The sequence below is a fragment of the Rousettus aegyptiacus genome, unplaced genomic scaffold (assembly GCF_014176215.1).
Source record: "Rousettus aegyptiacus isolate mRouAeg1 unplaced genomic scaffold, mRouAeg1.p scaffold_m13_p_5, whole genome shotgun sequence".
Classification (NCBI taxonomy): Eukaryota; Metazoa; Chordata; class Mammalia; order Chiroptera; family Pteropodidae; genus Rousettus; species Rousettus aegyptiacus.
The window spans coordinates 41,180,189-41,193,836 of record NW_023416308.1 but is presented as its reverse complement, the minus strand read 5'-3'; the positions used below and the strand labels follow the sequence as shown (position 1 = coordinate 41,193,836).

Sequence of the window (13,648 nt, the reverse complement as noted above, 5' to 3'; positions counted from 1 at the left end):
GCTGTAGGGATGAGACGAGGTGCTCAGGATAAGGCCAGGACTTGAGGTCTGACTTGTTTTGAGGGAAGAGATAGAAAGGGAGGTGAGGATAACTGCTAGGATTCCAGCTGGGCCAACTAGGTGGGCGACAGTGTCCTCACAGAGACAAGGCATGTGGGAGGAAGAGTGGATCAGAAGACTTTGCCTCATGCTGAGCCCAAAGTGCCTGGGGACACCTACATGGAGCAGCTAGAAAACAGTTGGATATAAATGTTCTGAAGCATAAAACATGGCTAGACTGATGTGGGAGTCAGCAGAATGACTGAGGTCACTAGGAGTGGGAATGTAGATTGACAGAGAAGTGGCAAAGCCCTGGGGTCAACACATATGGACACAGAGGAGAAAGGAATGTCCCGGGTATGTGTGGGGCGGGCAGGAGCAAACTGAGAGGACCAGGATGCACAAGCAGCATCATGGAAAGCAAGGGAGGCAAAGAGGTCAAGGGCTCACCAGGAATGTAATCCTGTCAGGTACCTCAGAGATCTCCAGGCTCACAGGTAAAGGTCTTAAATTAACCAAGTGAGTAAGTGTTTCAGAGGACCACAAGCGGGCCCCTCTGAGCCAGTGTCCTTTCTTGGGGAGAGAGAAAGATGTAAGGTAGTTGAGGAAGCAATATTTAGGGGTTTGGGTGCAGAAAACAGAGGTTCCTCTCCTGTGAAGGTAGTGCTGGGGCGATGGAGCTTGGTAGAGCAAGGATGTCTGGGAGAGCTGCTGAGGAGAAGGAAAAGGGCTGCTTGGGGCAGTGGAGGACTGCTCAGTGGCCAGAAAGACAGGCCGAGCAGAGGGGCCTAAGTTAAGATGGCCCCCACTGGGGCCAGAGAGAATCTGGGGGGCCTTCGGGAGGGTGCCAGGTTCTCTAGAGATCCAGTTCTGAACCTGCGTCTGCCACATTGCTGGGGCTGGCTCCTTGAGCTTGTCCATGTCTTAGTGTGTGTTTTGGAGGGGAGAGGGGAACAGCAGTGCTCATCTCTCCTAACTCACAGGGCTGCTGTGAGGACAGAAGAGGGAGATGTGTAAATGTGTTCTAGGAAGTACAAAGCCCTCTGGAAAGGTTATATATAGTTCGTGCTCACAGAGGAAGGGGCCAGCCTTCTGCCAAGATACCCAGGCTGTCGGATGCTGTCTCTGAGCCAAGGCCAGCTGTCCTGGGAGGATTATAGGCTCTAGACCCATTTCCTCCTGAAGGAGGTAAATTTAGGGGGAAGGGATGGTAGTGCCCCTGGGAGGAAGGGTCAAAGGAGGTTAGAAATGCTGAGGCCATGTAGAAAGAGGCCCCACTTGGAACTAGAAGAGCTAGCCTACCACCCTTAGCTGTCTTGCAGGCCATGCCACTTCTGCTCAACATGCTCACCTGTAAATGAGATAACAAAACCTATTGGCAGGGCAGGCAGAGGCCCCTGGCCCACCGCTGGCTCTCAGCGAGGGCTAGCTGACTCGGAGCCTGTGGCAGGAGAGGGCTGATGCCTCTCATGCCCCAAACAAAGGCAGCTCACCTCCCCGGGACTGGCTGGGGCAGACACCACCCCATCTGAGTTCTGGTCCTGGGGCCCTGAGCTAGCGAGTTTTATGGCTGTGAGAGGAGGCAGGGCCAAGAAGAAGAGCCCAGGGAGGCCCAGCATTGAAGTAGAGGATCTGAGGTCATGGGCTTATGTGGCTAAGTCCCAGCCCCAGGGTTGGTACAGAAGGCAGCCTAGGAGCTCTATGTGACTGCATCTGTCTTATCTTGAGTTGCAGCCTCAGAACTGCCATTGCCTAAAAAGTGGGGCACATGTATCCCCATAGCACATGTATGCCCAGGCCAGGGATTTGGTGGGGCTTTGTAAGGTCACGGTCTAATTTGCCCTGTGTACAGCCTCTAGCCCAGAGCCTCCTTCACAATGTGCACTCTGTAATGTCTGTTTATCAAATGGACCATCGATCAATCAGTGAGGTCCCCTCTGCCTGAGGTGTCCAGGCTTCAGGATGAGGGGGCTCTCTTTGCAGCTCTCGGGTCTGTAGAAGCAGTGTACACTGCCTCAGGCCTCTCTGGAGAGCTAAGCATTGGGACAAAGTCTCTGCTGTAGGCTAGGGGGCTCACTCCTTCTTTTAACCCCAGAGTGGAGTTCGGATTGGGAGACCTGGGTGCACCATGCCCGCCCTGGATATCATGCTGCCTTGAGCCTGTTGTGAGGCTTTCCAGGAGTCAGGGGGCAGCAGAGGCCCAGTGTTGGTGGATGCAGGAGGGAGGCAGGTGGCCAGCCGGCTCCTCACAGTGTGGAGACATCCCTTTTGAGGAGAACCAGAATTTGAGAAGGGGGCCTCTAGCAGCTTCTGTCCCTCTGGTCCAGCCCCAGGCTGCTCACCCTTGCCAGCAGGCTCAATGGTGACCTTCTCGCTGCTGTTGCCCCGGCCGGCGGAGGTGACAGCAGCCACCCACAACAGGTACTGCTGTCCACGGTTCAGGTGGGCAATCCGGTAGAAGAGCTGCTCTGGACTCGTCTCATACTCGCTGGGAGCCTGCGGGGCAGAGGCCAAGAAGTACTAAGAGCCAAGGCCCTTGGGCCTCCAGCCTCCAACTCTAACCTTCCTCGGGACCATGTGCTCAGAGGAAATGATGGCCAGTTGGGGCTGTGGAAGGGGAGGCAGGATCCTGTCTACTTTGCCCTTTCTGGTTTTGGAGCAACAGTGAAAAGAATCTGCGCTGAGCTTGACCCTGGGAACTGATGGGCCTGCCCTGCGTTGTTGCCAGCTCAGCCTCAGTTTACCTCTTTGATTAATCCAGGTGCTGGCAACTGTGGCTCTAGGCCAAGGAATGTGAGCGTTGTGGTTGAGAGACGGAAGGAGTTGGGAGAAGGAAGAATGTAGGAGGGAGGGTCCCAGGAAAAAACCTTGAGAAAAAGGAGTTCTGGGAAGAATCTAAATTATTGCGTTTGTCTTATTAGGGTTGTAGACAGGCTCCCCAGCCCATCCCTGCTTGGAGTCACCTCTCTGCCCTGCCACCTAATTATCACTCCTTCATTCTGCAGGCAGCAAACCCATCCAGGGGAGGAAGGAAAGGGAGAGGGAACTATGAGAGCTTCACTGGGCAACACTTTATTAATAATTATTAGTGGTATAGATCCCACATATATTTGTAGGTTATATAAATCTATAAATTTTTTTTAACCAAATGACAGTTTTGACAAGTTGCCAACAAAACAATATCAGATCCCAGTGGTTTTACCAGTAGCTTTGATGAAAAGATTATGTTGCCTTGGAAACCAGAGGCTCAGATATTGAAATGAATTTGAGAAGGAGCTTTTGATAAGCGCTAGTTTGCAGACCTCCTGTCAGCCTCTTCCCTGGTGCAGGCGGGATGGGGCTGACTTTCATTTTATTTTATTTTTTGGTCAGCCGCAGGGAAGGGAAAGGAGGACAGCACTAGGGCCTCTTTGAAATCAGGGCGGAAGTCTAGGGAGGGGGAGCCCCTGGAACAGATGGGGGGGCCCTGAGGCCAGAAGGAGCTAATAATTACCTCTGCAGTCACAGGATTTTGCACACACATGCCCACATGCACACATACACACAGACATGTAGATGCATTCATCATATGCTGAAGGACAGACCTCCACACAGATATAGGGACACAAAAGTATATTCTCTGCCCCATGGAAGGGTTGAGGGGCCCAGTGACTTATAACAGGAGAAATCTTTTTTGGCCTCAGGCTATCTGCAGGGAAATGTTAGAGAGAAAGCACAGGCATCCTACAAAACACACAGAGCTCCCTAGCAAACTCCTCCTGCCTCCCCTATAAAGATCTGGCCTTGAACCCAGGAAGTCCCTGCTGGGGACAGGTGCAGAGCCACCTTGAGCCCTAGTCGTTGGAAGTCTTTTTAGGCTACAGCATCCAGGGGACTGTATTCATATCTGTGCATAAGGTAGGGTGGTAAAGTGTCTTCAACAGCTGCCTGCCCTTCTTAGTAGGTCAATGACCCGTAAGTGTCTTTCATGGTTCCTGGGGTCTCAGTTTTCTCTCCTGCAAACTAAGAAAGCAATAGAGCTCTGCCTACCCTGTGTGGTTACAGTGAAGCACAAGTAAGGCAAAGGGTGTATAAATTCTTTGCAAATTGGGACTTATTCTTCTCCTGGCTCATTCTTCTGTGAGGGAAGAGGTGTGTATATGTATGTGAAAGAAAGTTGAGTGTAGCTGCTTGTATCAGTGTGTATCGGTGTGTACCTGAGTGTGTATACATTTGTGTCTACACAGGGCAGGAAAGGTTTGGCTTCATCTTGAAGATACCAGCATCTTATCCAGTCTTCCTTTTAATATGGACTCCCCAATAATTTGATTAAATCACTTTAAAAAATACACAACCATGCCCCCACATAAAGTCCCAGTGGATCAAAGGTTTTAAAAAAGGTAAAAATACAAAAGAAGAAACTATAGGTAAATACTTATCTGTCTTTCTAATCATAAAAATAAAGGCAAAAATCATGAATGGAAATAATTTATAAATTTTGATTATATAAAAGGAAAACCTATGGGATACTAAAAATAGAATCAAAAGGCAAGCAATGAATTGGCAAATACTTGTGACCTATATAATAAAAGAATGCTTATCTTTAATATGTAAAGGGTACTAACAAATCAGTAAGAAAAAAAATGAGCCACCCAAATAAAAATGGACAAAGCACATGAATTGACAATTACCCAAAGATGAAAAAAAAAAACTATCCAATAAGCATATAATCAACTAGTAATTGAAGAAATATAAATTAAAATAAGAGACCCTTTAAAAAAATCCAACTGGGTTGGCTTTAGCTCAAGTGGTTACTTCATCATGGCAGACTACTAAAAAGAATCCAACTGGCAATAATGAAAAATATATAATACCTTGGATTAGCATGGGCACAGGAACAAGTACGTATTTACAATGTTGGTGGAAGCATAAATCAGTGCAAACTTTCTGAAGGGTAATTTGCAAATGTGTATGCAAACCTTAAAAATATTCTTCGTGACCCAGGAAATCCTATAGAAAATTATCCTAAGAAAATAATAAATCAAGTGCATGAGACATTTATAAAGAATGCTCAATGAAGCATTATTTATAATGGTGAAAATTTGAAAATAGATTACATATAGGATAATGGAGGACTTGTTAAATAGATTATATACATACAGGCATTCAAGATCATAAATAAAAAATATTTGATGGTGTGGGAAAGTGCCTACATATATTACATGAAAACTGTAGATTATATAACATTATATAAAATTTTAATTTTATTTAAAAAACCCAAATCCATAATATATATACAGATCAAATACTGGAAGGCTATATACCAAAACATGGTCAATGTTTATCTTCAGGGAATGAGAGGACGAGTAATTTTTACTTTACTTTCTATTCTTTTATATATTTACAGAATATTCTATAATAAAATTGCATTATTTTGATAATCAGAGAATAACAATTTGGCAAAATTTCTAACAGGACTTAGTGCAGCTCTTGGTCACCCCCACGGCATAACTCTCTGGGAGCCAACGCCAGATGCAGTTTCCCACATATACTCTGAGGATGCTGTACACACATGTGTATACACTCCAGCATGTACACACACTCAGACTCACATGCATTAGTCTCTAACCCCACTCACATACCCATGGTTTTGCATTGTCACATATATAAGAGTGTGCACTCATCCCTAGCATTCAGTCCCGGAGCTCTTTCATAAATGAATGTGTAATGCAGTTGTTTGGAACTTGGAATATATTTGTGCAAATGATAACATGATCACACATGGTGGTTAGGTCCTGGATCCCTCACCAAGCCCAGTTCCTATGCTCAAATGTGGCTGAAATTCCTATCACACTGGCACACCTGGCCCCTTGTGTGACACTGATAAATCTTCCCACGAGAGTGGAGTCTCCTACGTGCTCAGGATATGCACAGGAAGCAGGAAGGGATCCAGTGTCTCCAGCAGCAGGAGAAGGACAGGAGTTCTACTCTGGGGCCTGACACGGGAGGGGTTCCCAGCCAGTCGACTTGGGGTTCCTGAAGCCTGAGTTAATGAGGAGACTGGGCTCCCGGATACTCTTTGAAAGACTTCATTATCAGAGGAGGAAATGACTGCACAAACCCAAGCTCAAGAATCTGTTTGCAAAGGGAAACTTGCCCAATGTCTAAGGCTTTACAATTGCTAGGCTGCTAGCAATTTATCAAACATGTGTTTAGTGACAATGATGTTCCAGGCACAATGTCTGGCAGCTGGGGATCCAGTGATGAAACGATGCTGCCCTTGTCTTCACGGGGCCCCAAAGATCAGTATGGGAGACAGAAAAGTGAACAGCTAATTGCCATCTAATTAATTCAGTGTATAATAGAGGGTGATGAGCACATCATGATAGGGATTAGCAGGGGCAGAGGTGCAGGGGTATGAAAAGGTATCATGGGTGCTCAGGATGGTGACAAACTTAGTGTAAGAAGAGCCTAGAATGTGTTTGGAGGGTAGGGGAGAGGGAGAAAGGGGGCAGAAGACATGGCTGAAAATGTTGACTGGAAAACTGGCACAACCACCCAACAATGGCAGGGTGCTTTCAGCCCAACACCTGCAGACCCCAGGACCCAGCAATTCCTCTTCTAGGTACATACCTAATAGGCACGCATGCATACCAGGAGACACATACAAGGATGTTCACAGCAGCACCATGTGTAATAGCTCCAAACTGAAAGCAACTCAAATGCCTATCGGTGAATAGCACAATGGATAAACTGTTATGTGCACACAATTGAAAACTATATAGGAGTGAGACTGAATGATCTATAAGTATATACAACAATGTGGGTGAAATTCACAAATTAAAAATAATGTTGAGTAAAGAAAGTCCGATAAATGGTAGGACTCTTTATATAACGTATAAAAAGAGGCAACACTAATCTGAAGTCAAGATGGTAGTTACCCTGCCAGGGGGAGGGTGGCGACGGGAAGGGGCACAAGGAAGTCTTTTGGGGTGTTGCAATGTCTTGTTCCTTGCGCTGAGTGCCATTTGCCTAGGTGTGCTGGGATTCATGGAGCTCTACATGATGTGTGCACATATCTGCATGTGAGGATGGAGAAAAGGGGATGGAGTCACTGAAAAGACATTTCTGGGCTTCCCCTCTGGTAATAGAACTCTGACCTCACTGGCAAGGAGCTGGGCCACCTGCTGCTCTGAGGGTAATTCAGAAAGACCACAGGAAAGCAGAAAGCAGAGGAGGAGATGATGACACAATTACTGAACAATTTCAGGAAGCTTCCCTGGCTGTCAGAAGCTCATCTGCAGATGCTCGGGCTGCTGTCACATCACAAGTTGCTGACAGAGGGAAAAGCTGGCCTTCTCCTGCTTCTTGCTCCCTAATCCTGAGCACATCTCCTAGACAGTAGTCTCTCTCGGTCCTCCAGTGGGCACTCCTCAGCCTCTCCACCAGACTGGAAGCCCCCTGAGGACAGGTATCTTTGTACCTGCTCTTGTAACTACAGCAGATGTGCTCCATAGTAGTCATCCCACAGCACTTTGTGGTTGAGTGGCTGGAGATAAGAGGCAGAGGGAAGGATGCATATTATGGGGTGTGGCTGCATAGCCCACTGCACCTACACTCATCCTCTCTTCCCTTTTCATGGGGGCCCTCTGGTCCCTCTCAGCATTCAGTGGAAGGGCAGGGGCTAGCCCCCCTGCACTGTGCCTCAGCCTGGGGGCCACTCTCTGCTCCATGGTTTGGGCACACATTGCAGTCTCTCATTCCTCTCCTCTCATCAAGGCCCAGGCCCTAGAGAGATGGACTAGAGAGATGCCCTATTTTCTCTCAGCTATCCCCATCTTTTCTCCTCCTGTCAGCTAGTTCCATGCTGAGGGGGCCACTCAGCACAGAGCCCCAGCAGCCTTTCAAAGTCCAGACACACCATGCTGAAAGGTGATTCATTTCCAGAGGCCATGGACCAGCTAATTCCAAGGTAACAGTTCTGGGGCCTTCCAGGGGCTTCTTTGGTCAGCCAGACCAGAAGAACCAAAGCCCTGGCCTCCATTTCATGCCTGCTTGGTCTTGGACCCTGACTCAAAGGAGCCTCCAGGGCTTATGACAATTTTGGAGCCCCTAGAACAGAGGACCGACCCAAGATAAACATTGGATATGACTTCAGCCACTCTCGTGTGACCAGTGTCTATTTTTATCCATGAATCCAAGTAGAAACAAAGAAAAATGCAGCCCCAAGTTTTGTCCTGGAAGCCAGCTGATCTATAGGGTAGTTTTTCCCATCATCCTTCAGCGCCGGGCTTACTTACCGGCTGGCCAGATCCAGGACTGGAGCAGAAGATGGTGTACTTGCGGATCACCCCATTGGGCTTGGTCGGGGGGAGCCAAGACACAACCACACTACTGGCAGATGAAGGGACAGCTTTAATGCCAGCTGGGGGACCTGGAACTGAGCAGGGAGAAAGCCAGGTCAGTTTAGAGAAAGGAGGAGCACAGCCTTTGGGAAAGAGTGACAGGGTAGGGAGAGGGAAGCAGATCAATCTGGGAGTTTCCTGGAGGAGATATCCTTGAGATATGGTTTAAAGGCTGAGGTTCCAGCATGGCAAACAGGGGAGGAGAAAGACAACCATTTTGATCTTGTAACAAAGTCTCTGAAATGGAGGCACTGGGAGTGGCCAGCTTCAGAGTTGTTTGGCCAGAACCAAGGACTTAGGACTCACAAGAGAAAAATAGAACCCATATTGAATTCATCTTGATCCCTATGAACCCAACCTGCTCCCTCCCAAGTACTCTGCTGACTAATAGCTTGTATTTAGGTCAAGCAAATACAGTGGGCGCTTTGCTCTTTTTTGGCTTGTGAGTTCCTTGAGGCTGGGGACTCCAGAGATTGACAGAGTAGACTTCCTCCTGAGGGTGAAAGGCTATAGTCAGCCAGTAGATGATTGTGTTTCCTGCCCATGAGTTGCTGACTAGGCCCTTTCTGTTTACAAGGGGGAAAGTCTACTTTAGAATTGGCTGGAAAATCCATCCTAAGTGGGTCCCAATTCATATGAACTCTGACCTCCCTCTACCCCATTTCTGGGGCTCCCTGGCTTGGGTGGGACCCTAGGGCTCTCCTGGCTGGGAGACTAGAAGCTTCCTGTGTTCAGCCCACACTCTCCTTCATCTCTCCCTTGTATTGTTGTGTGCTCGTCTTCCCTCCTGGGAGCTTTAGCAATCCTTCAAGGACAGTGATAGTATCATATTCAACTTATTTTACCTCTCTGAGCCTCAGTTCCCCATCTATAGGATGAACATAATGACAATCACATTAAATGTTTATAGAGAGAATTAGTGCTAATTAAAATAAAGCACCTGGCATAGTGCCTGACACATAGAAGACACTTGAAAAATCACAATGGTTATTATTTTGCATTCCTTCACCTGACTCTCAGCTTCTAGCACCTATCTCATTTTTTAAACTTAGTAAGCGGTAAACAATTCTAGGTTAAATAAAGTTACTATAGACAGCATCATCACTCATCCAGGGGCCTGAGCCCAGAAGTCGGCAATCTTTGACCCTACCCTACCTCATTGCTGCCATAGCCCTGCCATTTCACCTCTGCCCAGTGCCCCTACAGTCATGGAATGCAGAGGTCTACGGATGGCCATTAGGCAGGTATGTTAACTGCAGTGCTCAAATCTTCTCTATCCTTGCATATTTTTTTTCTTATTATTTATTGAGAGAAGTATGTTGAAATCTCCCACTATGATTGTGTATTTGTCTATTTATCCTTCTAGTTTTTTCAGTTTTTGCTTTTATATATTTTGAGATTATGTTATTAAGGTTCATACAAATTTGGAACTGTTTTATTTGCCTAATAATTGAGTCTTTTATCATAACAGAGTGTCCTTCTTTATCTCTAATAATACTTTTTGCTTTATAGCGCACTATGTCTGATATTAATATTCCAGTTTTCTCTTACACTTTTGCATGGCTTGCCTTTTATCTTTTCCCATCCTTTCATGTTGAACCTTTCTATATCTTTATGTTTCAGATGTCTCCTATAAACAGCACATATTTAGGTTTTGTTTCATTGTTAGCCAGTCTGACAGTCTTTATCTTTTAATTGGAGAATTTTGTCAATTTACCTTTAATGCAATTATCGATGTATTTGAATTCAAATATTCCATCTTACTAAATACTTTCCATTTGTTCCACCTATTTTGTTTTTCTTTTTCTTTCCTTTTGTACCTTCTAGAATGAGTGTTTTAAAAAATACTCCATTTCTTCTTCTCTATTAGTTTGGTTATTATATAGTCTTTCACTACTTTTAGTGGTTACTGAACAGATTACAACATGAATCTTTAACTTACCAAAGTCTAATATCATTAATTGGCACTTTTCTTCTCAGACAACGCAAGGGACTTAGACGTTCCAGTTATCCTCTCCCAATTCATATGCCATTATTGTATACTGTAATTTTGCAAATGTTTTAGATGTCCCCAAGATGATGACATCATCACCATCATTTCTATGCAGTCAATATTAATTTATGTTTACCCATACATCCACCATCTAATTGCTCTTCTTTCCTTTCTGCATCACTGATCTTCCACCTGGGGTTATTTTCATTCTAGCTAAAAAATGTCTTTTAATATTTCTCTAGGGCAGGTATGTTGGTGACAAATTCTTTTTTTTTATTTGTCTGAAAATTTCTTTATTTCATATTAATCTTGAAGAATGTTTTCCTTGGCATAAAGTTATAGGTTGATAACTATTTTCTTTTCATACTTTAAATATACCATTGCATTGTTTCCCAGCTTCCATAGTTTCTGATAAGTTAGCTGACAATCTGATTGTTGCTCCTTTGAAGGTAACTGGTCTTTTTTCCTTTGATTGCTTTGAAGGTTTTTCTCTGTGTTTTTTTATTTAGCAGCTGTATTATGATGAGCTTAGGTGTGGATTTCTTTAAGTTATTGTCTGTAGAATTTGGAGAACTTCTTGCATTTGTAGCTTGATGTATTTCATCAGTTTTTAAAAGTTTTCAGACATTTTATTTTCTTCCCACTTTCTTTTTCCTCCTCTTTGGGATACCTTCTAGCATCTTATACATCCTTGAAATTCAGAACGTGGTCCATGGATCAGCAGCAGCATCACCTGGGAGCATGTTAGAAATGCAAAATCTCAGGTTCCACCCTACACCTACCAAAACAGAATCCGAATTTTAACAAGATCCCCAAGTGATTTCTACACACAGTAAAATTTGAAAAATCACTGCTCTATATCTTACTTGCTCTTTTATTTTCTATTCATTTGTTTTTCTGTGCTTCATTTGGATATGTCCTTCTGACCTATCTTCTAGTTCACTAGTATTCTCTTCAGCTGTGTCTGATTTGTTTAAACTTATGTATTGAGTTTTTAATCTTAGGTATTAGTAACTTTTGTTTCTAGATTTTTCATTTGATAGTTTCCAATTATCTTTAAATTCCAATCTTATTAAGAATAATTATTTGAAAGTCCATATTCGATTTTTAAAAGACACTATGTTTGGAATCCCTGTGGGTGTATTTCTTTTGTGTGCTTGTTTTGCTGGCTTTTACTATCATTGTCCCTATTGTTTTTTATTGTATGCCCGGCATACTTGCAAAATGTTTATAAAAATAATTTGAGGACTCAGATGATGTAATCTTCCTAAAGAGAGAATTCATGTTCGCTTCTGACAGGTACCTACAATTTAGGGCACTAGCAACCTGGGGTTGCTTCAGTATAACTTCCATGACTGAGATGATCTGAAGGTGAGCTGTTCACTTTTGGTCCACTTTTAATTCTAGAGTGTTGTCCTTCATGGTCTTAACTCAAAATGAGGGGGATTCATCAGACAGGCCCTGGCTTCCAATTCATGTCTTTCTAGTTGCTCAGATTCTCAGTGACTGCCTTTAGATTCAGCAGATATCCCCCAGGGGAAAAGCCACTCCAAAAGCCAGGCTTACCTCCTGGGCTTTCCCATTCTCCTTTGGATCCTGGCTCAGTAATTCTTCACTCTCCTGCCAGCTATCTGATGCCTTCAAGCAGGTATTTTTAAAAAAGATTTTGTTGAGATTTTCTAGTGTCCTCAGCAAGAAGGAGACAGAGTTTGGGTTATCTAATCCATCATTACTGGAAATGGAAATTTTCTGATATGTTTCTCTAAACTTGTCCCTCTTTTTCTCTTCATCCTCACTGCTGCTGCCCTAGCACACACCTTACTCTTCTCAGCCTAGATGCCCACAGGTTCTAACAGGCATCTCTGATACTAGTCCTTGTCCCTCTATCCCCCTCCAGTCATCTACACTTCTATAAGAGTTACCCTCTTAAAACATGGGTCTAGTCAAGGCTCTTCTTCAGTTAAAACTTTTTAAAGTGGCCTAAAATCCAATTCAACTTTGTACTCTGAGGCTATGTGCCTAGATTTGGTATTCACAGGGGTGCTGAGAAGTAGACAAGAGACTTTGTTGTTCATAAACTGAGTCCAGCCAAGTCAGCCTAAAACCAAGCTTAGACTGAGAGATCTGGATGTACATAAATGAGCTTGAATTTATATGTTTGCATTTTATCTTTTTATTTTGTTTTTGCTTTTCTCTAAATTTTCTGATAATTTTTCCTCTGGAAACATGCAAAATTTTGAGGGGTAGTGGTGGTAGGTGAGGTGTCATGGTTTCTTTAGATTAGGATATTTGCCTAAGTTCCCATGGCAGAGCTGGATTGGAATGTGGACCTATCTGCTTTCCAAGTCAGCTGAGAAATAACTGTAATAACTACCATCTATAAATGAGAGAATGTGGAGAAGTTGAGGCAGCACTGGTGGAGTAGGCATGGTTGTCTGCCTACCTATCTGCTATTATTCTTTCTTATTCCTTGCAAATAGAGCCTCACTTTTGCTTGGGTACAGGAAAAGTCATTAGAGAAAACTGTCTCCATCGCCTACACCAGAGGATGTATCATTCTTGGGGTAAGTCAGCCATGATAATTCCATCCCCCTTTCAGTGACTGGCTTAACAAGAAGCATGTTGCCCCATGGTGGCCAATGGAAAGTGAGGATAAATCTGTTGAGGGGGTTTCTGGAAAAGTTTCTTTTACTCCCAAGAGACGCATAACCACAGGAAGAGACTGCTTTTCTCACTCTGAACTCTGTCTTGTCTGGTGTGATGCCTGGAGCTGTAGTCATCTTCAAATCATGAGAGGAACAGATAACATGCTGAGGATGGCAAAGCAGAAAGATGGGGACCACTGAGTTAACCAAACCTGAAGCTACCTTACTCAAGACTTCTTGTTATGTCTAATAATAAATATGCTTATTGCTTTAATCATTTTTTAGTTGTAATACTCACAACCAAAAACTTCCTAACTGACGCAAGTTGTATGATGGGTAGTACAGAAGATATAGAAGCATAAAAGTCTTGATAGGGGAGTGACCGTCAATATGTTGCTTTAGCTCTCTAGGCCATGGTTTTCTCACTTCTAATATGGAAATAATACCTACCTCATGGACTATGAGAAGGTTAAATCATGCCTGTAACAGCACATCACACATGTGTCAAATTATGACCACTGTTCTGGATGAGATCTCATCTGAAAAAGGATTCTTTTTGGCCTAGACCTCCCTTTGGGGACACAAAT

General features: G+C 44.3%; 1 protein-coding gene across 2 annotated transcripts in view; it reads right to left on the bottom strand.

Annotated features, from left to right (window-relative positions):
• DSCAML1 (DS cell adhesion molecule like 1) overlaps positions 1 to 13,648 on the bottom strand; it is a 325,010-nt gene that overhangs the window by 11,761 nt on the left and 299,601 nt on the right. For both annotated transcript variants that reach the window (XM_016134882.2, XM_036220304.1), the window contains 2 exons: positions 8,319 to 8,458; positions 2,382 to 2,535 (listed from right to left, as the gene is read on the bottom strand). In XM_016134882.2, coding sequence (XP_015990368.2) covers positions 2,382 to 2,535; positions 8,319 to 8,458 — 294 coding nt within the window. The remainder of the gene's footprint in view (positions 1 to 2,381; positions 2,536 to 8,318; positions 8,459 to 13,648) is intronic.